At 45.8% G+C, this 27,557-nt stretch overlaps 1 protein-coding gene and 1 non-coding gene across 3 annotated transcripts; both read right to left on the bottom strand.

Annotated features, from left to right (window-relative positions):
* Positions 1-27,501, bottom strand: LOC148442555 (nuclear factor 7, brain-like). Of its 2 annotated transcripts, none has more exons than XM_088463812.1 (9): positions 27,223-27,501; positions 26,009-26,083; positions 24,280-24,428; positions 18,346-18,804; positions 18,165-18,260; positions 17,776-18,009; positions 17,658-17,680; positions 17,422-17,552; positions 1-887 (listed from the first exon to the last, which is right to left on the bottom strand). In XM_088463812.1, the coding sequence occupies exons 1-9, from the start codon at positions 27,383-27,385 to the stop codon at positions 349-351; spliced, it is 1,869 nt and encodes a 622-aa protein (XP_088319938.1). In that variant the 5' UTR covers positions 27,386-27,501; the 3' UTR covers positions 1-348. The 2 variants fall into 2 exon arrangements, with proteins under 2 accessions (XP_088319938.1, XP_088319937.1); XM_088463811.1 differs by lacking the exon at positions 1-887 and adding an exon at positions 1,643-2,519 and having other exon boundaries at positions 27,223-27,500.
* On the bottom strand, positions 14,520-14,636 carry LOC148442556 (U5 spliceosomal RNA). The gene has a single exon (XR_015875791.1). It is a non-coding gene; the product is annotated as a U5 spliceosomal RNA (small nuclear RNA).
* Positions 27,502-27,557: the final 56 nt, after the last annotated feature.

Genomic DNA, 27,557 nt, shown 5'->3' with positions numbered 1-27,557 from the left:
GCCTGACCCCAAGTACCCGCCAGGGGTGCGTAACAATAACCCTCCCAGGGGGGTGCCTAACCCTAAGTCCCCCCCTGGGTGCCACAAACCTAACTCTCTTTTTCTTTCTCCCCCCCGGATAAAGCAGTCGGGAAGCTGGCTGTCAGGATTACGTCAGCCGGTTTCCCGATTGCATCCCCTTGGGGTAAACCGTAATAGAATACACTACAAGGGTGACCAAAAACAAATCGCTTCAGTCGGGCAATAAACTAGAATAGATTCCCACCACCCCAAAAAAAAAAAAGAACTACTGAGTAGCCTGATGGAATGTGAATTACGCCTCTCCTACCCCATGTAACCGACTAGAGATCAACTATGTACAAACCGCAGGGCCTCCGCATTACGGCCGGAATCGTGCAGGAATGGAGACAGGTAGGGATACAGCTTCTCAGTGAAGGTCGCATTGAACGTGTAGATGGCGGACATGTCATCCGCATTGTAGAAAGATATTTGACCACCATCATAATCCACATAGACGCCGATTTTCTTAGGTTTGGAATTCAGGACAAGGGTCTTGGAAGGAGACTCGAGGGCCATGTACGCGTTGCCATTCCTCAGCCATATTGCCCAGTACCCATTCTTGGGGTTCAGCTTGATCTTACCCTTACGGTTGCTGGACTCGCTGGCCATGCCAACATCCCAAGCGGTTTTATCTCCCACATCTACCTCCCAGTAATGTCGGCCTGACCCGAAACCCTTAGATCCCAGCACAAGGTTGCACTGGCTGAAACATTTGGGATTATCGGGGAGAGGGAGTTTGGCGGCCCCATATTTGACACTGGTCAGCCCATCAGACAGTATCAAGTTGGGGTGCGCTGTACTGGGGTCCAACAACATTGGAGGCAGATCTGAGGAACAGAATGAATAGCGAAATGGTCAAACATAAGAATGGCGTTTAGTAGGCTGAGTTATGTGAGCACTGAAGCCGGAGTTCAGACTTTGGGGTGTCAGCAAGGAAAATCACATTGGCGTTAAATTATTTCATTCATATGGCCATATGTTGAAGCAAGAGGGTCAGTTGTGAGGAGAAACTACACTTTGGAAGCAGCGTTGGAAATTTTAGGAAAAGGGGATGTCAATTTTTTTCTATAAAGATCAAGATAATCCTGGCAGTTAAGTGAACCCTCCCTATAGCACCAAATGATCTTTACAGCTAGAACATCAGTACAATACATTGTATTATACCACAACAGAATTCCAGAATGCGTGAACAGACCAAAAAAAAAAATGAAGGTAATATAACAAGTCTATCACTACATGGAGAGTCCCTATAGGCAGGCATTGGTTTGGTGTACTATTACTGAAGGGGTCCACTGTTAACTCATGAAGGAGCCGGGGTGCACCTGTCAATAGCCAGCAGGTAAGGATACTCCACTTTCTCCTATAGGCTGGCTGCCCTTAAACTCAATTAAATCCTTATCTGCCCCAAGCCCGACCCCTCACCCTTCTAACACAGACTAGCCCGGTCCCTCGAATAAAAAACCTGAACGCTTATCTAGCTTCATTTAAATAAGTATTCGGCCACTTTAAGTCGCCCAGCGGTTATTATTTCAATGACCTTAGCACTAACAATTATATAAATAACAACATGGACAATTGAAAATCTATTAAAGCGTTCACAGCTGAATTTATTGATCAAATTAGAACATGATTAAATGGGTGACGAGAACAACAGCGCCTACCTCAGCACCATCTTGATATTTAAATTAAATGGGATAGAAAAATAGTTCAGCGGCCCCACTCCCTCATTCTTGGCATAGCGCTGACCCCTCCCTGAGATGGAGACCAGGTCCTCCTCTAAGGTAGAGACAATCTAGCCAATCTTTCTAGGGGGAACGCCAGCCAACCGCTATTGCACATATTAGAGGCCTGCCAAGGAGCGCTGCTTCAAAGGTCGTCTACCCACCTGTGTGCCCCTACCCCCTCCTCTAAAAAAGAACAGATGTCCTCTATGAAAATTTCCAAAGCCTCGTCCGTCAAAAGGACCCCATCAGGCCCATAAAAGGCTTCGTTCTCATAACTCAAGCGTGGGTGCTTGATGACCGTACCACCCCAACTCCCCACCCAGTGGGCTATGGCCGCGTTCACCTTTTTAATCACTTTATTTACACCACGGCCCTGTTTAGGATCCCTCCGAAACCTCCTGGGAACGATGTCTGACCACACAATTCCTACCTGCGGCCAATGTGTAAAAATCGTCTGAAGATTTGCTTTCAGGGATTTGATTAGCTCAACACCCTTACAGGTGCCTAAGTCGTTACCGCCTAGGTGTACCACCAACCAGTCTGGGATCTTCCACGTCTTCTCAGCCTTGGTTAGACATTCTATCAAATCATTCGAACTCATATCTCTGGAAACCAACCACCTCACCTCACTTGCCCCCAACATCTCTGCAACTCTACCAGCTGCCTGATGTCTGCTGGCCCAGTATATGCAAGTGTCTCCCACAAGCCACACCCGACATGACTTCGTGAGTAAACCTGTAAGGAGAAGGTTCACATGAAATTAACAGCCTATAACAGTCACAATACTTACAGAAACAGCCCATCAGGATGGGGAACAAGTGCTTTTGGGTGACCCATATGAAGACGAAAAATACGATTTTTACTCACCGTAAAATCCCTTCCTCGGGAGGAGTCCATCTGGGTTATGCAGTGTGAAGGATGGAGTCCGACACTAGCTAGTTGAAACTAGCTCCTCCCACCCCCTATATAACCCCTCCCCTTCCACCATAAGCTCAGTCTACTGTTTAACAAAGCCTGAGAAAGACCCACTGAAGAAGTGAGAAACCAGAGACCACCATCTAGTATGAAACCAAACAAAAGAGAGACCTTGGCATCCCCCAGATGGACTCCAAGGAAGAGATTTTTATGGTGAGTAAAAATTGCATTTCCTTTTTCATCCTTCTGGAGGATGCCTTATATCTGAGATATACCAATGCAAGCCAATTAAGGGGGGGGGGGGGCTGAGCGTCGCAACCGACCGCTCTAAGAATTACCTGTCCAACTCTGGCATCCCTTGCGCCACATGTATGGTAGCGGTTACATTTTGTAAAAGTGTGTACGGATGACCAGGTAGCTACTTTGCACAGCTGTTCAACTGAGGCACCATGACAAAGCCTAAGAAGCCCCGACCGCACGAGTCGACTTGGTCCCAATTGTGGCCGGAACAGTCACATTCAAGGACAAATATGCCTGCTGAATGACAGAAGTGAAAGATCTAGCGATGGATCCATTCAAGCCAGGCCAGCCTCTTTTTGGTGCATCAATCAACACCAACAGGGAATCCGTATGCCTCAAAGACACAGTACGGTCCAAGTAAATGCGTAACTCACGTACCACATCCAACAGTGCTAAGGAAGAATCTTCATTTGTTACTGAATCCTGGCAAAAAGCTGGAAGGACAATATCCTGGTTAATGAGGAAAGCCGATACCACCTTTGGAAAAAAGGATGGTTTAGTGCATAACACTACCCTATCCTCATGGAAAATGAGAAGTGGAGATTTAAAAGAGCCGCTAACTCAGATACCCTTCTGGCCGAGGCCATGGCCAAAAGGAAAACAGCCTTCAAAGTAAGATATCGCAATACTACAGTTTCCAAAAGGTTCAAACTGTGCCTTATGAAGAGCCTCCAAAACTAAATTCAAGTCCCAAGGAGGAACTGGCGGGACATACGGAGGCTGTATGCGAAAAACACCCTGCAAGGAGGTTCAGGAACTTCAGGAATGGAGGCCAATTTTCTCTGAAAGGATCGATAGGGCCGAAATTTGTCCCTTAAGAGAGGACAATCTAAGACCCCTAACCAACCCATGCTGCAGAAAAGACAAGATACTCGGAATCTCTCAGGTTTGAACTTATGTAGTTCACACCAAGAAATCTATATCTTCCATATCCGATAAGTCTGGGAAGTAACTGGTTTGCCAGCCTGTATCATGGTTTTCACCACAGATTCTGAAAACCCTTTGGCCCTTAAAATATTGGATTCAAGAACAATGCCGTCAAAGCCAAACGAGGCAAACTGGGGTGACAGCATGGATCCTGAAGCAACAGGTTTGCCAACATGGTCCAAAGAATTGCGTACCAATGATGGAGCCACCAGAATGACCGGCCGTGCCACTGATCAAATCCGCTGAATTACCTTTGGTAACATTACCAGAGGAGGAAAGATGTATCCAGCTGGAACACCCAAGGTGTGTCATGGCATCCACCAGAGATGCCTGAGGATCATTGGACAGAGATCCGTACCTTGGAAGCTTTTTGTTGAGACGAGAAGCAATTAGATCTATGTCTGGAGATCCCCCATCTGGAAACGATTTCTGCAAACATCACCTGGTGTAATTCCCATTCCCCTGGATGCACACTGTGGCGACTTAAGAAGTCCGCCTCCCAGTTGTCCGCTCCCGGAATGTAAATTGCTGAAATAACTGGAACCCAATTTTCTGCCCAATGAAGGATGTGAGAAACCTTCCATATTTCTTTCCAGCTGTGTGTGCCACCCTGCTAGTTTATGTAAACAACTGGCGTGGCATTGTCTGATTGGATGCACACTGGTAAATTCCTTAGATGGCATTGAGCCTGAATCAATGCATATCAAACTGCCCTTAATTCCAGTATATTGATGGAAAGAGAGGCTTTCTGGACAGAACAAAGATCAGGTAAGGTGTCTTTCTAGAACCACCGTCCCCCCAGCCTGTTAGGCTGGCATCTGTGGTGACAATGGTCCAATCTACTACTGACAATTGGCAACCAATGTTCAGATTAGCATCCTGTAACCACCACCAGAGAGACTGCCGTGTCTGCAGCGATAATCTGAACATCTGCCTGTTTAATCAAAAGTTTGGCTTCACCCATCGATGAAGCAATTGGTTTTGTAGTGGACGGGCATGAAACCTGGTGAAAGGAACGGCTTCTAATGAAGCCACCATTTTCCCCAGTATTTGCATAGTCCTGAGAACAGATATGAGACATCTGTAAAATGGTCCTTATTCTGGATTGAAGATCCTGAATCTTTGTCTGAGGAAGAAACAGCGACACTGGGTGACTAAGAGACAACCCAAAAATACCATCCTTGGAGATGGAACTAAAATTGATTTGGGGAAAGTGATGATCCAGCCGTAATCCTGGAGCATACCTAAGGTAATCTGAAGATATCCTTGCAATAGGGCTATGGAGGCTGCCCTTAGCAACAAATCATCCAGATAAGCCAACACATTTATCCCCCCACTCCTGAGTGGGGAGATCATGTGAGCCATAACCTTTGTAAATACTCTGGGGGTGGTGGCCAAACCGAATGGCAGAGCCTGAAACGGAACATGCTGATGTCCCACTGCAAACCGCAGAATATGCCGATGACCCCTCCATTTAGGAATATGGAGGTAGGCATGCTTAATATCTATGGAAGCCAGAAATTAATTTTCTTCTATGGAACAAATGACTGACCTTATTGACTCCATCTTGAAATTTTCCTAAATGGAGATAAATCATTTAACCCCCTGAGGTTGAGAATGGGATGAAAAGACCCAGTTTTTTATTGGCAGACAAACCATATGGAGTAGAACCCCAGGCCTTGCTGTAGTACCAGAACAATTACTCCGGAGTCGGAAAGCGCAGAAATTGCCTGTATGAGAGCTGCCTTTCTGCAACCATTCACAGGGAGAGGAGTGGAAAAGAATCTTTTTGTAACAGGACCCTCCAAATCCAAAATGTAACCCCTGGTTACAATCGGACACACCCAAAAATGCGGTTTGTATTGAATCCAGGTTTCCCAGAATCTTATTAAGCGGCCTCACACCAAAGGACGAGTCCCAGTTCCATGACAGTCATGTGGATTGACCTGCTGGCTTAGCAAGAGGACGACTGGTGCCGGGGACACCTCGTCCCCTAAAGGACGCTCTTCGGGGACCCCTAGGCACACCTCAGAAAGCATGAAAGCTTCCTCTGCCTTGAGTATGAAATGAATGAAACCTAGGAGAGTTTGGTTTATGTGTAGTTACAGGAAGGTAAGGACTTCCTCCTGTAACCTGAGAAATAAGTCTGAACCAAACAAGGAACCTCCTTCAAAAGGCAATGCCTCTAAAGCATGCTTGGATTCTATGTCTGCCTTCCATGTTTTAAGCCATAGCGAAAGTCTAGCAGCAACAGCCAAGGCTGAAATAGGACACTGTACCTGAATAGTATCTATTAAAGCGTAACCTATATAGTTTAGAGCAGTGATTCCCAACCTCGGTCCTCAAGGCCCACTAACAGTCCTGGTTTTGGTGATATCCAGGCTTGAGCACAGATGGTTAAACAAAATAACTGAGGTACTAATTAAGTCACCTGTGCTCCAGTATGGCTAGCCTCAAAACCTGGATTGTTAGTGTGCCTTGAGGACCGTGGTTGGGAACCCCTGGTTTAGAGCTTACGAAATCTGATCAGCTAAGGGGTTAGCTTCAGACACCTCCCCTGATTGAAAACCAGTAATCATCTGGTTCAGCCAGGGATTGATAGCCTTTATCACCTAGGCGCTGGCCAGAATTGGTTGCAGCGATACTCCTGACAAAGTGAATAAAGATTCAAGTACAACCTCATTCTTTCTATCCATAGGATCTTTAGGAGTTACAGACTGAGTTGTGGGAAGAACAGTATTCCTGACCAACCTAGCAATAGGAGCATGGCTGGAATTTCCCAAAGTTTGGTATCTTCTTCTTAAAAAAAAGAAGTATAAAGACACTTACATTTTTGTCGGAATTCAAAATTTAAAATCCAGTTTTAACCAATCTGCTTTTAATATTTCCTCAAAATGTAAAAATTTGTGAAAAACCTGATCAGTTTCTTCTTACAGTTAAAGAAACTGAACTAGTCTCTGGCATAGCTGCAAAGTCTCCCTGACCGCATCTATCAACATAGAAACCCCTGAATCAGAATGGGAGTCAGCCTCCCAGTTTGAGGTACCTTCTCAGTCATAATCCAATTCCCCGTCTTCCTGGGAAGAGGTAGCTAAAAAGCCTCTTCTCCAGGGAAATCTACTGAGGAATGGCCTGAACGTCTTAACGGCTGTGGCCCCTGCAGATGTTCTGAGCAAGACATTGTTCCATATTCTAGGTCCATCTGGGTTCTATCGAGGGATCAAACAAAGGAGGAGCTTGAGCATATAAATTTTCCTGAAAGTGACGTAATTCACCTATAGCATCAGCCATAGATCTGGCCCAATCAGGCATCACCGGCTTCAGATAACGAAAACCCCTATGAACAACCAGCACAGAGCGACCCTGGGTCCGTACTGCTTGGCAATTTTTTCTCACATTTCATACAAGTATAAACAGTGACTGATCCCTGTCTTTTTTAGAATCCTTGTCTGGTTTATCCATACTGAAAAAGAATGACAAGTCTAGTCGAAACAGATAGCTACATAAATTCCCATGGAAAGAGTGTAGCACTGATTGAATATAAAAAAAAAAAAAAAAAAAAGAAGGAGGAGGCTAATTAAGACTATTCATCCATCTGTTTAATGCAAACGAAAAACCTGGACTCTTAAAAGACTTTTTTTTTTTTATTGCAAAGAATTTAAAAGGTAAATAAATCTCGCATTCCCCTCTATGTTACTGCCTAAATTTGAGAAAACAGTGCAGTAAAAGATGCTTATATATCTATAAGCCCAGAGACGCTGCTTAACTTGTCAGCCTCTATCCCCCAGTACCTGCTGTGAGCTCCTCCACAAAAACGTCAGCTGTACTCATGCCCGGCTTTGCAGCAGCAGCTTGAACTACTGATAATACTCGAGGGAGGCGTGGCCAGCCGCGGCATCCTGCTCACTCAGGACACCTGTGTAACCACAGCCTCAGGCGTTCTCCGGAGACGAACCGTGGCCTGGCCCGATGACCTCACCTGCTGCGCGACTACACGTGCAGCTGCATCGCATCCTAGAACGCAGCAAGCCCCCTCTCTCCTCAAAGCCAGCAGCATGATTCTGCTCTGTAACCCCTCTGGCAGCCCAACAAAGAAACCACCAGGGACTGAGAGCAGCGTGATGCTGTGGAAGCCCCAGGGAGGTGTGAGACAAGCCGGCTCTACAGTGCATGTGAGTAATAACTAGCCCGGCCAACCTGCTCAAAAGCAGTGAGCTGGGAAGCAGTACAAAACGGCAATAAGATTTTACATTTTTTAAATCAGATGTGTGTCTGGCTTGGAGAAAGACCCATGGACTCTGTAGTTTGGTGACTCTCTCAGGGGCCATCTTTAGAGTGGGATACAGGGTTCACGCAGACCTCTAACCTATATATCTCCCACTCTGTTAGTGCCAGTCACCAGGAACAAACCACCAAAACAAAACATCAAAATAAAGTAATAAAACCTAACTAAAAGCTAGGACCTAGCCAGTGCCTTACTACAAGGCACTAAAAACAAGACTGAGCATACGATGGAAGGGGAGGGTTTATATAAGAGGTGGGAGCCAGTTTCAACTAACTAGTGTCTGACTCCACCCTTCACTATGCATAACCTCCGATGTAAGGTATCCCCCAGATGGATGAAAAAGGAATCGCAAAACCTCTTTTTGGAGGGCAACATTGGAAAGAACTTCACTCCCCCAAAGTGGTGGGCAGCATAAGGCCTTGGGTTTCCCAAAATACACGTAGGTAGCACATTCTACAAGGCAATTTATCCCCCCCTAAAAAAAAAAAAAAAAAATTAATTCTATAAGATCCAGGCTTCCAACGACCTAACTTTTTAATAGTGTCGATGGAAGAGCCAGCAACAGCAGGGCAAGCAGCTGCCCCAATTCTCAACGAATGAGTGCTATAATCGGCCACAGGCAAATGTACAACTCAAACGTTTTTTTAAAACACACTATAAAACGTGAATTTAGCCAAAAGAGGGACAGTTAACATGTATTAGACACTTAAACTTTTTCTCTACAGGCGCGACTGGGCAAAATAAGTTTATGGGCCTGTAGAAGGAGTATGATGGGAAAGGCGAATGGGGAGAAGACCTGAGCACTGGTATGAAACCTCTTAATTAGTAAAAGATATGTGCAGAGATAGTAGTGGTGGATAGGCTACTGTGATAAAAAAAATATTAACCCAATATTAGTTTGAAATTAGTACACAGAGGTGCTCCCATGAGAGTAAAATAGAGTATACAGAGTAAGGAGAAAGATGGTCCTCTCCTTTGTGAGGCACTAATCTATCATCACATCAAATCAGTAAAGATCCATATGTGCTAAAACTTAATGTTTAATTAAATATATCAAAGATAAAAAAAAAAAGAAAGAGTTCACATATATTACAATAGAACAACAACACCACAAACAAATAATGGCACAAATATGTGGCATTTTTTGGTCCCATAATTTTTGAAATAATACATATATATGGTTCAGACTCCTCAGATGTATACTTTAGTGTTCCCGCTAGGCTGTTTTAGCGGGGCGCGGTGCCCTGCCCTCCTTCTGGAGGGCAAAAAGCACCCTTCCCTCATAGCCTGTGGGTGCCGTCTTCACCCGCGGGTCGCAGTGTCCCGCGGGTGGAGAAATGTGCGGTGACCCGGTCACCGCTGGAGAATAGACGCCGGGCGCATGCGCCCGGCATCTATTCTCCCTGTCTGCAGCGCTTGGGGGCTGCCCGGCGTGTCCGTAAGTGCCGGGCACGCCCCCAAGAGTGATGAAAAGGGGACGAGTCTTATAGCCACGCCCCCTTTTCAATGACCACGCCCCCTCTCTGGCGCACGTGCACAAAGGTGCCCTCTCTGGCTCCGCTATACTTTAAATAACCACAGATTTATGCGTATGATAAGAATCATTAAATCCAATTGGGAACAGTTGGCAAACATTTATATAGTCAATCAAGGTGTATGCAAAAAAAATAAAAAATTTCTTTAGAAATAATGCGATACTATCCCCTGGCGAAAATATATAGGATACAGTTATATCATATTCCAAAGGAAAAAAATTCCTTAATGAAAGTAAGCAGCAGTCACCACGGCAACACCAAACATAAATAGCAGCTCATTAATTCCCATGGTCTTCAAAAAAGAGAATTGTCATCTTCATAGTGCAATATATCATGTATGTAACTCTAGGAACAATTTTAGTATACAAACACAATTAAGGCAGTATAGAGCAACCATAATCCTGTATAAATCACGAAAAGGGGGTGGATCTAGAAGACCCGTCCCTGTTAGTCACTCTTGGGGGCATGCCCGGCACTTACGGACACGCCGGGCAGCCCCCAAGCGCTGCTGACAGGTAGAATAGCTGCCGGGCGCATGCACCCAGCGTCTATTCACCGGGTCACCGCACATTTCCCCACCCGCGGGTGAAGACGACACCCGCAGGCTGTCTTAGCGGGGCGCTGCGTGGTGAGGGCAGGGAGTTTTTTGCCCTCCAGGAGGAGGGCAGGGCGCAGCGTCCCGCTAAAACAGCCTAGCGGGAACGCTAGTATTGCATTATTTCTAAAGAAAATTATTATTTTTGCCTAAACCTTGATTGGCTATATAAATGTTTGCCAACTGTTCCCGATTGGATTTAATGATTCTTATCCTACACATAAATCTGTGGTTATTTGAGGTATATATCTGATGAGTCTAAGCCATGCACGTATTATTTCAACAATTATGGGACCAAAAAATTCTTAACGATATACCACTGATTTGTGCCACTATTTGTTTGTGTGGTGTTCTATTGTAATATATGGGAGCGCTTTCTTTTCATCTTTGATATATTTCATTAAAAGGTAAGTTTTAGCATATATAGATTTTACTGATTTCATGTGTTGGTTTAGTGCCCCACAAAGGAGAGGACAGTCTTTCTCCTCTTACTCTGGGCCTGCAGAAAGGACAGACACCAAATGTCACCTACCCAGCTGGTTTGTCTTTGATCTATGAATTTTACAGAGCAAAACTTTCTATTTAAAACAATTAATATTTTATTAACTGCAACCAAATTTCCCTATCCTATAAGATCCAAAGCCAGCAAAAAAGCTCAATTGGATAAATTAGGTATCTAACCAATACCACATCACCTTGCAGTCATGTTTGGACTCCTATTATAGTTTAAAGGAGGGAGATTAATGTATACACACCATATTTTATGTAGTTATTACACTGGGAGCTTAAAAATGGGATTTTGGTACTTACCGGTAAATCCTTTTCTCTGATTCCACAGGGGACACTGGAGGTGCTTACGCTGAGGTATAGAGGCGTGGATAGCAGGAGCTGGCACTTTAATTAATTTAGAAGTGTGAAGCTCCTCCCCCTCTATTCCCCACCAGCCCTCAGTTTAGAAAATGAAGGCAGAGAGGAGATGGAGAACAACCGGAGTGAAAGGAAGAGAATATCACAACAACAAAACCATCCAACATATGGAACAAACTGAACAGACAGGCGAAAAGCGCTGAGGTGGGCGTCCAGTGTCCACTGTGGAATCAGAGAAAAGAATTTACCGGTAAGTACCAAAATCTCTTTCATCCACTACGGGATTCTGGAGGTGCTTACGCTGGGGACGTCCCAAAGTTTTCCCCCCGAGCGGGAGGGCTCTGAGGAACCTGCAGTACAAGGCGGCAAAACATGATGCTGAAGCCGCAAATGTGTTAAATCTATAAAACTTCACAAAAGTGAGCACCGATGACCAAGTGGTCGCACGGCACAATAGTAAAGTTGAGGCACCCCTACGTGCCTCCCACGACGTACCCACAGAACGTGTGGAATGAGCCGACACGGACATAGGAGGCTGACGATCATTGCTGAGAAGAGCTTGACAAATTCTCAGTCTAAGCCAACGTGCCAAGCCTGTTTGGATGCTGGCCAACCCTTCCGAACAGCCTTATAAATAGGACAAAAAAACAACTCAGACTCGCGTAAGGATGCTGTCCAAGCAACATAGTCGGTGGAGAGCTCTAATCACATCTATGGTAGAAGAAACACCGGAGTCCCCTACCAAAGAAGGTACCACAATAGGCTGCTTTATGTGGAAACCAGACAACCATTGGAAGGAAAGCAGCTTGTGTCCTGAGTTCCGCCCTATCATCATGAAACACAAGGCTTATAAGAGAGAGCCCCCAATTCAAACCCCTACGATCCGTAGCCAAAGCCTGGAGGAGGACAGTCTTCCAAGACAAATACTTAATATCAACCTCTTGGGAGGTTCACACATGGAAGACTGAAGAAACAAAAGTATCAAGACTCAGGGAGCCATAGGTGGTACAAAAGGTGGCTGCACTTGCAACACCCCCTGAAGAATGTCTGCATCGCCAGTAGGAGGCCCAACCTGCGTTGAAAGAAAATAGAAAGAGCAGGAATCTGCACTTTGTTTTAATGATCCTAGGCGAAGACTAGAATCTAATTCCGTTCGGAGAGAAGTAAAAACGGGATAACGAAACACCCCTGACAGAAGGCCCCAACTGTAACACCATACTATAGAAGAGCGCCAGATGCAATGATAATGTGCAGCCGAAACCGGTTTCCTGGCGCGAAGCAAGGTGGGAATAACAGAGTCTGGGATGCCCTTCCGTCTTAAGATATCGGATTAAAGAACCACCCCGTTACACGCAGTTGCGCTAAGTTGGGGTGGACTAAAGGACCCTGCTGCAGAAAGTCCGGACGAAGAGGAAGTGGCCCGGATCGACTGCCAAGAAGGACCGAAGAACCAACTCTTCCGAGGCCAGTTTGGTGCCATGAGAATGACTAAGGCCGACTCGTGTTTTATTCGTTTTAGTAGACGAGGAATTAGTGGAATCGGAGGAAACAGGTAAACTATGTCATAGGTCCATGGAACTGTTAGGGTGTCGACAGCCTCTGCCTGCGGATCCAGAGTTCTTGACACGTATCTTGGTCACTGATGTTTAATCGAAACACAATGAGGTCCGCCTAAAGACGACCCCCGTGTGTGAAACACGTGTGGGTGAAGCTTCCATTCCCCGGTATGGATATCCTGGTGATTTAGGTAATCTGCTTTCCAGTTGTCCACTCCCAGGATGAATACTGCTGACAAGATTACTGACTGACTCTCGGCCCACTAGAGAATCTGAGATACTTCTCGCATGGCCATGCGACTACGAGTGCCGGTCCGGCGATAGATGTAAGCGACGGCCGTCGCGTTGACTGACAGAACTTGTACCTTAGAAACTGTGCTGCTTCTAGCAGAGCATGGAAAACTGCTCCGAGTTCCAACATTTATGGGCCACCGTCTTTTCTGTAGGGACCACCGATGAAAGTGATAGTCGAGGACCACAGCTCCCCATCCGCGGAGGCTGGCGTCTGTTGTATCCACCCGAGGAGTGCCACCCTGGTTGCCGGGGCCAAATGGATCAGTTGATTTAGATGCAGGCGAGACCCTGACCCCTGTGTTAGCAGGGCCAGCTGGAATACTCGGGAGTGGAATCGTCCGAATTGTAGTGCCTTGAAAGCAGCTACCATCTTCCCCAAGAGATGAAGAGCAAGAAGCAAGGACACCCTCTTTAACCTGAGGGCTAGCTGAAAGAGCAACTGGATATTCCGGGCCTTGTCTTCCGGAAGGAAAATCCTCTGTAATGGCGTATATAGGACCTTCCCCAGAACTGGAGTCTTTGGGACGGACTCAGATTGGGTTACTAGAAATTGATGTCAGTGAGGCATGGTCCAAGACAAGTGATTGCGATGGAGCCTTGATTAACTGGTCGTCATTACAGACATAATTTTAGTGAAAACACGGGGAGCCGAGGATAACCCGAACGGCAACGCCCGAAACAGATCAGGAGTTTGCAAAATCGCAAAATGCAGTAAAGCCTGATGCGGTTCCCAATTTGGGACATGGTGATGCGCATCCTTTATATACAGAGAAATGAGGAACTCTGCCGGTTACAAGCTTGCAATGACAGACTGAAGCGACTCCATAGTGAAACGATACAGCTTCAGATACTGGTTTGAAGACTTTAGGTTTAATAGGGGCCTTGTCCGTGGACACCGGCAGACTCGTAGAGAAGAACCGATGTGGAGTGGAAACTTTGAAATCTATTCGGAACCGCAAGGTAAGCAGCTTGGAAATCCATGGATCTAAAGAGGTCTGGTTGCAAGCTTGTTGAAAAGTCTGTAAGCAAGGTCCCATCGCAGGAGATCCCAGGTGGGATGGGTGACAGTCAGCCACCCGTTGGCCAACTGGTCTTTGATCCTGTCGATGTGTGACTGCATGTGGGCGACCTCTACCTCTGCCAGCCCTAATGTGCGAGGGGGTACCTCTGGCCCTTTAACGAAAAGGGATGTGCACTAAAGGAATGAAATGAGGGGTCTGTAAGTCCTCCTGGGTGACGAAGCATTCAAAGGGAGGAGAGAACATTTACCCCCAGTGTCTTGGGATATCCCTTTGTCCAGTTCTGGACTAAAAAGCATATCACCTGTGAACCGTAGACCCTCAGCCCGTTTGGATTCTGCATCCGCCTGCCAAGAGCGCAAGCAGAGAACTCTGCGGGCAGAATTAGCAGAAGCGGACATACGAGCAGTGATCTGTATCTCTGGAAACCCTGGTCATTTTAAACCCCATTAAGCTGGGACATGCAAAAATTGAGACAAAACTCAGTTTTGCTCCTCTACACGGAAATCTTTAGTAAAAGGCAAACGATTTGTGCGTTCTAAAGAAAAAACCAGAGAATGTAAACTGCCGACTCACTGAGAGTTCTGCTAGTAAACGTAACTGTGCTCTGGAAGTATCCAAGCCCGTAATCAACTGATTCACCCAGCAAATTGCAGCATAGTTAACCCAAGCGCTAACAAGCGTAAGCCTAAATTAGGCTCCTGCTGCAGTGTAAATTGAATTGCAGTGTTGATTCCAACTTGCTAGCAGAAGAGTCCGTAAGTAACGTAGCACCCGACAAAGGAAGAGTTTCCTTAAAAAAAAAAAAAAAAAAACGCATCTACTGGAGGAGGTGTTTCCCACTGTTCCATCATGGATGATGAAATGGATAGCCGGAAGGGAAACTACGTGGATTTGGAACAGCTTATCCAGTTGTTTCCAGGCCACAGAGAGCTTGTCTATAATCTATAGCTGAGCTGCAGGAACTACTTCCTCACATAGATTCAGGATCTGTCTGACCGCTAGAATTAAAAGGCTCCACCCTCTGAGAGGCAGATTCTAAATCCTGCGGCGCCGAGCTGCGAGGGGTTCCTCATCCGACTGGAGGACAGTCGGCAGAGGACGCTTAGTGCAGGCTTATGGTAGGTAGTGGAGGACAATGTAGAAGCGGTACACACAATCTGTACCAGTCCAGATATTTGGATAACCCTCCTAATTGCCCTGTCAACGGCCCATGGAGGAGTAGGTGAGACAGTAATAACCACAGGGGTTTATAATGGTATCTATAGTGGGAGGAAACCGGAACCCGGAGTAAACCCACGCAAGCACAGTGAGAACATACAAACTCCACACCCTAGGGCGTAGTGAGAACCGAGCCCACAACCTCAGCGCTGTGAGGCAGCAATGCTAACCATTACACCATCTGCGCTGCCCCTTCGGTTACTAAACAAGCATCGCATAGCGTGGTGCCAGCAGCATTTGGCTTAGTTTGTTCTTACATTTGGAACAAACATTTTCTGATAAGCCATAGTCTTGTCATTGGTATACACACACACACACACAGCCACTCACTCACACAGAGTCAGACTCTATGATTAAACAGAGACAGAAGGCTAGTGGGAAACAGGAGGCAGCTCACACCACGCCCTCCCAATAATTGAGATTCCCTGCACTTTGTACACCCCAGTGTTATCTTCACAGACCCCTTTTGGAAAGGATCCCGTATAAGGGATGTGTGCCAGGAGATCAGTCCTTCTGCCCTCACTGTGTGGCTTCTGCACTCTCCTGTAATGAGGAGAGATGCGGGTAGTGTGTTAGAAACGGCAGCCACGCTGTTGCAACAGCCGCTTGCCGCATATAGAGAACCCGCTCATTAGACTCCGCCCCCTTCCTCCTCCTGAGGCATGCAATAGGGCTGCTTAACGCTGGCCATATATGAACTTCCCCCTCTGACTGCCCCGCTACTGTGTAACAGCCACTTATAGAGAACCCGCTCATTAGACTCCGCCCCCTTCCTCCTCCTGAGGCATGCAATAGGGCTGCTCAACGCTGGCCATATATTAACTTCCCCCTCTGACTGCCCCGCTACTGTGTAACAGCCGCTTGCCGCATATAGAGAACCCGCTCATTAGACTCCGCCCCCTTCTTCCTCCTGAGGCATGCAATATGGCTGCTTAACGCTGGCCATATATTAACTTCCCCCTCTGACTGCCCCGCTACTGTGTAATAGCCGCTTGCCGCTCTACTAGCGGGGGAAGGGGAGCCTGTGTAATGCTGGCTGCGGCACCTGTCGGCCACTCGACAGCCCGCGACGTTCTAAACTAGCTGGGAGACTTATTAGATAGAGAGCAGCGCTAAAGCAGCGTCGGGAAGCAGGGCGGGAGATGGGGGATGCGCAGCTGAGTATACTCTCACTGCGCTCCGTCAGAGGTCTCTTCTCTCGTTGCTCAGCACTTCTTTCTTCTTGTGACCTTGTCACCGTGTAGAAAAGTGCTGTAGCGAGAAGGAGCTGTCAGTTGCTTTTAGGATAAGTGCTGTGCACTCCTTCCTGCTCTACTAAGAACAGTTTGCCAGGTACCCGGACCCCACCTTTAGAGAGGTGGCAAAGGGTACCTAATATAGTGTAAAAGATGTAATAAAAAAAATAAAAATCAAGTGTATTCCTGGAGCACAGCAGATTGTGACCAGCTCCAAAGGCACATTTTCTAAACTGAGGGCTGGCGGAGAATAGAGGGGGAGGAGCTTCACACTTCTAAATTAATTAAAGTGCCAGCTCCAGCTATCCACGCCTCTATACCCCAGCGTAAGCACCTCCAGTGTCCCCTAGTGGATGAAAAAGAAATACCATTAACCGGGTAGCTTACATTATACCATTATATGAACTTACAGAATAGTTAGGTGGGCAGTTCCTGGAGGGATCTACATCTTACTAACTGGTTATCCAGTCATCCGAGACTTGGTTATGGCTTCGTACAGGGGTGAAACAGGCAATAACAGATATGGGAGTCCCTTGATCTATGGGAGACGGTCATTGCTGGAAGCAGACCAAAATAACTGAGGGAGTTTGGGTCGCTGAGCAATGACCATTTGTGAAAGTGTATGAATTGCTAGTAGCAGGGGGGAAGCTGAACTCCACGGCTTTATTATGTTCCTGACCCTGCACAATTGCGATGCAGTGTTTGGGGACATGTGGCCTTCTAGAAGTATTTTTAATATGTAGTGGGTGTTCCTGGACGGTGACAGGGAGGTTGTCTTTCCTGTAAGGGGAGAGTATATTCCTGAATCAGAAGGATCCAGCACCCCAGCAATAAATGTTACACCTGCAGGGACAGCAGGCCTAGAGCACTGAGCAGAGCAGGACTTACATGGAGCGACAAAGGACTTCATCTCCTTCCACACTATGTACTGAATGGGTCCCTTGAAAGTTCCCTGGCACAGATCCTTGGATAGCAGGGTGTTCCCGGAGGAAATCGCCTCTTTCTGCTGCTCCTGGCACCTGGACGGCAGGATAGAGATGGACATTACATAACATGTAACAGACACGGACAGGAAGCTCATCAGACTCCAATTACTAGATAATAGAAGTGTACGGGAAACTTACTTCTCAGTGAAGGATTTGATGTCCTGCAGGAATAGAATTAGAAGAAAGGTTATTTACATCCATTGAGGGAAACTAGAGCTAAAGTAGTAAGTATAACCGGGCATGTAGCACCACTTACTGTGAGGAAAGAGATTGAGTCTTTATCGTTCACCCTCTCGTTGGCCACAGATATGGTCTGCTTAATGTTGTCCCTGTTCTCCTGCATCTTGATCATGTTGGACTCCATCTCTTTCAGCAGACTATCCCCTTGCTCATTAAGCTGATCCAGAAGTTTCTCCTCACGTTGCTTCAGGAAAGATTGCAGCTTCTCAAACTCCGACACAATGTGCTGCTTGTATTCAGACACGTTCGTCTGAGGGTACAGAGAGGGGAGAGAATAAGACAGACGACCTGGTTTTTCTGCAAGAGATCCCTGGGTGTGTCCCCAAGTGGCTACATGTGGAATTACATTTTGATGGGTACAAGCAGTGACTTTTACACCCCAATTCTCTGTATGAGATCACTCACTCTGTGCTGTTCAACCTTCTCATTCTGCTGATTGGTCAACTGCTCAGTCACCTTCAAGGCTTCTTCTAGTGGAGCCACTATGGCAGACAGCTGTGACTGGAGGGGAGACAATGTTAACAAGGTAAATAAAAATCAAAGATGAGAATCCGTCTGAAACTCTCTGGTTAACCCACCAACTTACCTTGTACACCTCCACTGCATCCAGGATGGGTAGGAACTTGTGACAGGAGTGTTTCAGAGAGTCTCGGCAGATGAGGCAGCTCAGAGTCCCATCGTTTTTACAGTACAGCTTCAGCCTCTCATCGTGCTCAGGGCAGTTCTCTGTGGGCCTGGCCTTCTCTACAGGCTTCACTGGGGTCTTGACAGCGGTGACACCAACAGTCTTCTTCACCAGGTTAGCAAGTGCTCGGTTGGTGGTACATTTCCTCTCAGTTAGGACATCCTTACAGTCAGGGCATGTGAAGGAATCCTGACCTTCCCAGGCCTTGTCAAAGCAGTTGCGGCAGAAGTTGTGGCCACATTCAACCATGACGGGATCCTTGAAGAGTTCATTGCACAAGAGGCACGTCAGTTCCTCCGCAAAATCCCCAGAGACCATCACCGAATTATTTGCTGGAGCATTTTTTTCCACCTTGGCTTTCTAGAGGAACAGAGAGAGAAGTCTGAAAGGTGTAATACCTAGGTACGAATGAGAAAACTTTATTTAGATCAAAACTAGTGAATATTCTAAAAGGAGATGTGTATCTTGTGTTTAAAGAGAAAATATGCATTTAACAAGTGTGTAGTTAAAAATTACAATGGGACCACAACTGTTTAATTTACCATCAAACCTCAAGGTAGATCACACACTGGGCAATGCACACAAACTTTCTGCTTTTTTACTTGGGTTGTGTGTTCTCAAGTATGGAGTTTGCTATGAGGCCGGAAGTCACAAAATTAAACCTTAAAAACCTCTACAAATCAGGTTTAGCAGCAGGAGTACAAGTAACCCAATATCTTCTCACACTTGGTACAGGTTTAGCAGCTGAGGGGGGGAAGACAGACTAGTTTCCAGATTACCAATACTCAGTGCAGCCAGTAAGCATGTTCTACAGCATCCATTACACACTATACAGACACTCCATATAACGTTATTACGTCATGCCTATAACCGAAAGCAGATGGTAAACTATGCGGCGTCCTAGTCAGACGCTTTCCAAGAAAACTGTCAACTTTCTTTAGATACCCATCATGTATTCCACCAAAAACACAGTTAAGGCAGTAAAAGTGGTGGAGAAGGTCACAGCGACAAGCATGGATAAGAATCCTACAAACGAGCAGCTTAGGATCCCAAAGGATAAACGCATGCGCAGCGCAGAGTATGCAAATGCTTCCCGATATTAATATTCCCACTGTAATAAGGGTTTTAGATCACTTTTGGCAAACTGATTGATATTGGGCTGTTGGGAGCGGATGGACAGCAGCCATGATGGTGCCAGACAGTTTGGCGTATTACGTTGAAGTAGTGAGAAGTGGTTACCTTTCAATTTGCGCAGGGTTAAAGAAACACGTTCCAGGGTGACCTGCAGATTACTACGTAGCTCTAGTTGGTGCTGCAAAAAAACAGGCTGATTGTACTTTTAATCTGGGAATGGTTTTGGTGCATGTGGGGAATTTGTAAAAGCCTGATGAGAGACGGTTCCATGACCCCAAAGCCCTGGTTCCAGAAACTTCACCATTCGTACCAGTAATATAGTATGAATGAATGGAGGCAATAGTGAGTGACAGGAAGTAATGCAGACTAGTCCAAATGAGATGAGGTAGGAAGAGATGGAATACATACGATTTACTGCCGGCAGCGTGAGCCCGACAGGGGTGAAAATCCCGATCGTCCAAGGTATTTCCTAACCTAATTTTATCCCTTATCCCCCCCCCCAACCCTAACCTCCCCCCCAAGTGCCTAAACCTAACTCCCTCTTGAAACCCCAGGATGTTGGGCTCCCGCGTAGGTCTAATGACCGGTGTTGGGATCTTGACGCCGGTCATTAGACACCTCCCGGGATTAAACAGTCGGGATGCTGACGGTCGGCATTTAGACCATCGGCATCCCGGAAGGGATGTATGTTAATGCATGTTATCTCCTGCTCTATGTATTAACATGCACCATACCTACTGGACATGTGGGCCTGACAGAGCATGCTTAACTTTGCATGTATATTATATCTGTATAGCCTGCAGACCAGCCTCTCCATGCTCATATATGCTGACGGTGGTCTACAACGTAATACAAAGCAAATCACTGAATGCCGAGAATGGACTCTACACCCAGAGATTGCTCATAAACAGACTTTCCATGATTATTTGTAGGGTAAAAAACAATAAGAGCTCAGCTGATATAACGCCACACACGTCAAGCTATCTGAAGGCCATGTAGAGTCGCCTGAATGGTGGAGGAACGGATGAGCATAGGGCTCGCGCAACCATAATGAGATAGATATATATATATATATATATATATATATATATATATATATATATATATATATATACACATATATATACACACAAACAAAATCTGGACCGGCACTTCAAAATAAATTGTACAGCTGCTTGGTTGCCTTCAGTAAGAAAATAGTTACATGGACAAAAAACTGCGGCACTCCAAGTCTGATATACGTAGAAAAGTCTGGTATTAAATCATCCAACAATGAATAGCCAACGTTTCAAAGCCCTCAGGCTTTTTTATCAAGGCATACATCAAAAAAGCATTAACAAACACATATACGCGTCTTACCTTAAGTAAGTGCTGTACCACAATGTTCTGCTGCAGACCAGGGAGAGGGGGCGTCACAAACTCCAGGACGTCCCATGTAGATGACGTCACGGCAATGACGGGTTGTCATGGCAACCCGAGTAGTTGCCGGAAAACCTGTCTCCCCGGTCTGCAAAAGCAGAACGGAGACAATGTTAAAAACAATCAATTTAAATGAATAAATAAATTGTGCTCTGTGTGCTGCATATCCAAAGCACGAACAACACTAGCATTGGTAGTTGTAACGCATGGAAGCAAATTCCGAAATAGTTCTTTTGAATCAAAAACATCTAGTTAATATCGAATATATGGGGAATACTAATCACACTCAAAGAATATAACAATAGCAAAAAGTGGCCTACATCTAGTGAAAAATCGGAAGGTTGGCTGAATGCACTCAGACCCTGTAGATACACGAGGAAAACTATAAACATGAAAGTACACATGAAAAATGAACATAATAATAATAAACTTGACAATTCACAGATAAAACTGTGTGTAAACAAGCGGTCATGGGCTTATGGTCTCTACATGTTCCAATTGATCTTTTCATTAAGTCCTGCTGGGGCAATAGTGCCCAGTTGGTGGATCCATTTAGTCTCTAAACGAAGCAATTTGCCTGCTCTATCGCCGCCACGAAGTGATATAGGAACTTGATCAATAATCATGTGACGTAGGGAAGCAACTGAATGGTTTAGTTGTAAAAAATGTCTCGCTACCGGCTGGTCAGACGATTTTTTAATCAATGCTGCTTTAATCGAAGATCGGTGACTTGAGTCAGATTAGTGATATCAGTACGGACTACCATGTCGCGTATACTACGGCCTCTCGTATAACAAGGCATGGGTACTTTATCTTTGAAGCACGGGAGATCTTTGTCTGTCTTTATAATTGGCCACAGAGCCTTAGTGGCTCGCTGGACCACTGGGCTTGTCGTCTGAAACTCCATCTTCAATGGAATCATGTTCTTTTTGTCTTTAACCACTGGACATAATAGTTGATCGCGTGGAATTTGTAAGACCTCATTTTTAGCTCTATATAAGGACTGTAAGTTATAACTCCTTGCTACAAATTTATCAATGATATGATCGATTTCGAATGCAGATTGACTCGGATCACTGGAGATACGGGCTACCCGCATCATCTGAGATTTAGGCAATCCACCTATAAGGGGTTTGTGATGGTGGCTACTGGCAAGAAGCAAAGTTTTTTTGTCTGTGGGTTTGTAAAAAAAACCCCCGTAACAATATTACCATTGACAATCGACACTTGTACATCGAGATAATTCAGCGTGGATCGGTCGTATTGAAACGTAAATTTAATCGTTGAGTCTATTGCATTCACCTGTGTCATTAATTGCAATAGAGCCTCCTCACCCCCTGTCCATAGGACAAACAGGTCGTCGATGTATCGTGAATAAAGCAGAATATGATTAGATATCGATGTATTGGAAAAAAACAACTTTTGTTCCTCCTGGAACATATATATATTTGCGTAAGTCGGTGCGACGTATATATTACGTGGGACAAACTACACGTACCGTGAGAGAAAGAATGGCAGTTCACCGATCTTCGATTAAAGCAGCATTGATTAAAAATCGTCTGACCAGCCGGTAGCGAGACATTTTTTACAACTAAACCATTCAGTTGCTTCCCTACGTCACATGATTATTGATCAAGTTCCTATAGCACTTCGTGGCGGCGATAGAGCAGGCAAATTGCTTCGTTTAGAGACTAAATGGATCCACCAACTGGGCACTATTGCCCCAGCAGGACTTAATGAAAAGATCAATTGGAACATGTTGAGACCATAAGCCCATGACCGCTTGTTTACACACAGTTTTATCTGTGAATTGTCAAGTTTATTATTATTATGTTCATTTTTCATGTGTACTTTCATGTTTATAGTTTTCCTCGTGTATCTACAGGGTCTGAGTGCATTCAGCCAACCTTCCGATTTTTCACTAGATGTAGGCCACTTTTTGCTATTGTTATATTCTTTGAGTGTGATTAGTATTTCCCATATATTCGATATTAACTAGATGTTTTTGATTCAAAAGAACTATTTCGGAATTTGCTTCCATGCGTTACAACTACCAATGCTAGTGTTGTTCGTGCTTTGGATATGCAGCACACAGAGCACAATTTATTTATTCATTTAAATTGATTGTTTTTAACATTGTCTCCGTTCTGCTTTTGCAGACCGGGGAGACAGGTTTTCCGGCAACTACTCGGGTTGCCATGACAACCCGTCATTGCCGTGACGTCATCTACATGGGACGTCCTGGAGTTTGTGACGCCCCCTCTCCCTGGTCTGCAGCAGAACATTGTGGTACAGCACTTACTTAAGGTAAGACGCGTATATGTGTTTGTTAATGCTTTTTTGATGTATGCCTTGATAAAAAAGCCTGAGGGCTTTGAAACGTTGGCTATTCATTGTTGGATGATTTAATACAAGACTTTTCTACGTATATCAGACATGGAGTGCCGCAGTTTTTTGTATAATATAAATTTGTATATATATATATATATATATATATATATATATATATATATATATATATATATATATATATATATATACACACACACACACATATACACACAGGACGGTGCAGGGTACCGATGACTTGCCCAACGGGAAATGAGGAAACTGCAAAGCATCAATGATTAAGTCGAAGGATTCTCTATACCAGAATAAAAGAACACCACCATATAGATACAGAACAAAGACAATTCGGTAACCAGCACAAATGACCCAGCTACCAGGGACACCGCCCAGTCTTAGAGGTAAAAGGTCCCTGACGTTTCCTGAGGTTTTGTAGAACTTTAGTACAAAGTGACAGGTACAGGAATCCTATTCCACCTGCGGATACATCACTTTACACAGAGCAATCAAGCTCAAAGGATGCGCCAGTCAGCTACTAATAGGCGCAGCCACAGGACACCGACAGGACAGCAAGGACGGAGGGGAAAGATACAGAAAATAACTCGCTGCATGGAAGATTTGCTTAACTACAAATTTACTGATCTCAGAAACACTATCTAAACACACACACTAAACAGACAAACATATGTAAGGTGATGGCAGAACACGTGAGGCCATTGGCTCAGCACAGAGAGCATCCAAGTTCAATCTATAATAAAAAAAATAATAAAAAAAAAAAATTCCAAACATAAAAGCAAGAAAACAGAACCTGGCGGCTTCTAAAAGCCGGAGCTGGCAGCACGGAGACACTACTACGGACACTACTACGGTCCCTCCAGTGCAGGCGGCGCAACGAGAGCGGATATAGTAGACGGAGAGGATTGAACCTCGCGTTACCTTCGGTTCAGGTCCGGCCTCCTCGTTTTTCCGTTTCTGAGGTGTTTTCCCATCTTCGGTCACCTCCTGGTCTGTACCGTTTACATCCTTCTCCAGTTTGGCCAGCACCAAGCGCGTTTTGTCAACCCACTCATTTTGGCGGCGATTCACTGTGGAAACAAGCGGGCTTACTGCAAATAGTTTCATAATACAACAAGACGGGAAGAGAAGTAGGTCATTCAGCTCAAACAAGCGGCTCTCACTTACCATGGTAGGCTCCTCGGACTGACAGAATGACCCATAACTAAATGTTACGTTAATGATTACACAAAGCAGATTGTAGATTCTTATCGCAAGTTGGGATAAATGGAGAAAAAAAAAACAAAACAAAACTAAAAACTAGTTATTTAAATACAAAATGTTGGGACATAAAAATCCAAACAAAAAAAACAGGAATAACCCCAACTCCAAGTCCCTGAGCAGATACTGGGCTCGCTGCACAATGACCGTAACAGGAGGAAAACGTCAGAGCACACAGCACAGGCTGACGTCACGCCTAATGCTCATTCTGGGCAATTCTCCTGACATGCTGCTTGTGTCTGTAAGGTAATCGTTACTTGCTGTAATTATGGCGCAGCACCAGCTGTTACCTACTCAGCCCTGGCACCCATGGTACAGACAGACCACTGCTCAGTCTTCCAGGAATACACATTACACAGCCAGATATAGGAAACAAAGGTCTATAAAAGGCTTGTGTAGCGTGCTCGTTTTATTGGTTACTCTAAAACAGTGGTGGGAGACAAGAGGAGTGGGTAGGAACGTGAGACGCTATGGGGAGGGGGAACTACCCATTCCAGCCTTAGGGTCTCTTTCCAATGGCTGACAACCTGCCAGTATGGTACAGTCACAGAAGCAGGAGGGGACACGTACAACTGGATGGTGTAACGGTTATGTCTTCTCTCTCAATGATCGGACAGAAGAGCCATCACCCCCTACATATCCACCGTCAGTATAGATGCAAAGGACACTTATGTAGCCAATAGTCCCTGCAAGTGCAGTTTCATTACAGAACCGGATACCACATACAAAGCCAATAGGGTGCATCTAGTAGCCCAACACTGCTCTAGAGACTAATAAAAACGGTTGTTTGCGCCTCTGGAGATTGGTACATAGTCTCCGAGACGGTGACACGGATCCACCCTGCAGTACAGGTCATGTAGCGTTACAGACCCATGTGCGGGATATGGAGAGGATAAGGCACACGCCTGTTTCTGGTGCTGGAAGCCTCTTGCAAGTTTCATCTCCATAACGTCACGTACTCAGGAGCATCAGCTGTGTAACACAATGCTCACAGGAGCGCAGAAGTGGGGAAAGGTCCCTCTGATTTATTATACAATCACGTTTTTCATCCTGTTAGGGACAGACTCAGCTAGCAGTGAGGTTCCGTCATTACTGTGTGTGCTGCTATACCGCCGGCTTATGTGGGCAGGATACACTCGCTCAGTTCTGCCGGCACCACATACATGTGCCATCAAATATGAGAGGTTCCCAGCTGCGCACACATCAGATAGTAACGATACCGACATCGCAAGTTTCCCTTTGTACCTCTATGGGGTGTAAGGCAAAGCTCACATTGTGGATGGATGGAATGCGATGTGTCGTTCCGGAACAGCACATTGTGTTTATCTTGCTGAATTGGAACCATCACCCCCACGAGGCACTATTGCTGAGGACGCAGGTTATTACTTACAGCCGACGTAATGTACATAGAACTCCTCCCTGCCCGCCTGTTTATTCATCCTGGTTTTCACAATCTCAGCGTCATCTGCAGAGAGAGAGAGAGAAGAGGGTTACATGCTGGAAACATACAATATGCAACTGTACTATGATTATGCCCAGTCTAGTGATGTGGGGAGAAGTGTGAGGGAACACAGAGCACCTCAGTCAGGTCACATCTAGGAACTAGTATTCCTGCAGGCTGTTTAGTGGGGCGCCACGCCCGATATTAAAGGAGCAAAACGTGCCCTGTCCTTTTAGGTGCACCCCGCTAAAACAGCCTGCCGTGTGCCTTCCCCACCTGTGAGCGGCAGTGTCCCGCAGGTGGGAAAAAGTTGCAGTGACTCATTGATCTCCACCGGGTGAATAGATGCCCGCCAGGTCAGTCACACCCTCTTTTGGGAGGGCGCATGCGCAGAGACTCCCTGTCGGCATCCTCAATGCCCTGCCCGCAGTATAGCCGGAACACTATAGTAACCATTATATAATGTGCTTGGACGAGCCTGGATGTATTATGCTGGTTGTGTGAACAGTAGAATTTAGTATTTGCAGCAATCATTACTATATACAGCCCCATTCCATAAACGGTTCATTTTCTGGGTCCTAACTAGTGACCGGCTGCCCTGGCTAGTGTAGCATGGCTGCAGTATATACAGCCTGGGACGTGCTGTACACAGGGAGGGATAGGGTTCCAGCATGACTGAAATACCGACAGCGGCATCCCGACACCAGTGAAAATCCTGATCGCAGAGAGGTAAGTAATAACTAACCCAGTCACCCCCCTAACCCTCCCTTAGGGGTGCCTAACTCTAATCCCCCCCTTCCCCAATGCCTAACTATCCTGGCCATCTGTATGAGGGGGGATAATGTATATAATACAGTGCAGGGAATCTCACATTACCAGACAAGGATAAGACACAGCTTAATGTATACATTATACATGATATAGCCACAGGGGAGGGTATAAGGGTGTCACTGGCATATTTCTATAGTGCTCCTACACAGTAAAGTGGGATTTACATATATACATCTATATAGACCATCTATATATACACACACACACAGTACATGAGGGGGAGATACAGGGGGGTGGATGAGAGAGACTCACAGAGGTAATAGAGATAATACAGTATGAGGGGGAGACACTGGGGGAAGGGGAGAGACACAGGGGGAAGGGGAGAGACTCACGGAAAGTGCCGTCCGCCCGCTTGCACGAGTAGGTGGCCCCGATCTGCACGATCACCTCTTCCTCCACATCCTCCTCCTCGGCTCCATCCTCATCATCCATCGGCTCCTCGGGGTTGCTGTCCTCTTTCTTCTCGGTCTCAGTGGTGGAGGAGACGGCGGCCATGACTGTGTGCGGCGGCGGCGGCGGTGTAACTGAGAGCGGGAGATCCGTGCCCGGCAGGGTATAGATCCCCCTTCAGATTTTGTTCCCCGAAGTGACGTAAATGAGGGCGGAAGTGACATTGAATGAGGGCGGAAGTGACATAGATTGAGGGCGGAAGTGCCGTAGAATGAGG

This window comes from Taudactylus pleione, unplaced genomic scaffold, assembly GCF_031769625.1.
Source record: "Taudactylus pleione unplaced genomic scaffold, aTauple2 ptg001463l, whole genome shotgun sequence".
NCBI lineage: Eukaryota > Metazoa > Chordata > Amphibia > Anura > Myobatrachidae > Taudactylus > Taudactylus pleione.
This window is presented reverse-complemented; position numbering and strand designations above follow the sequence as displayed.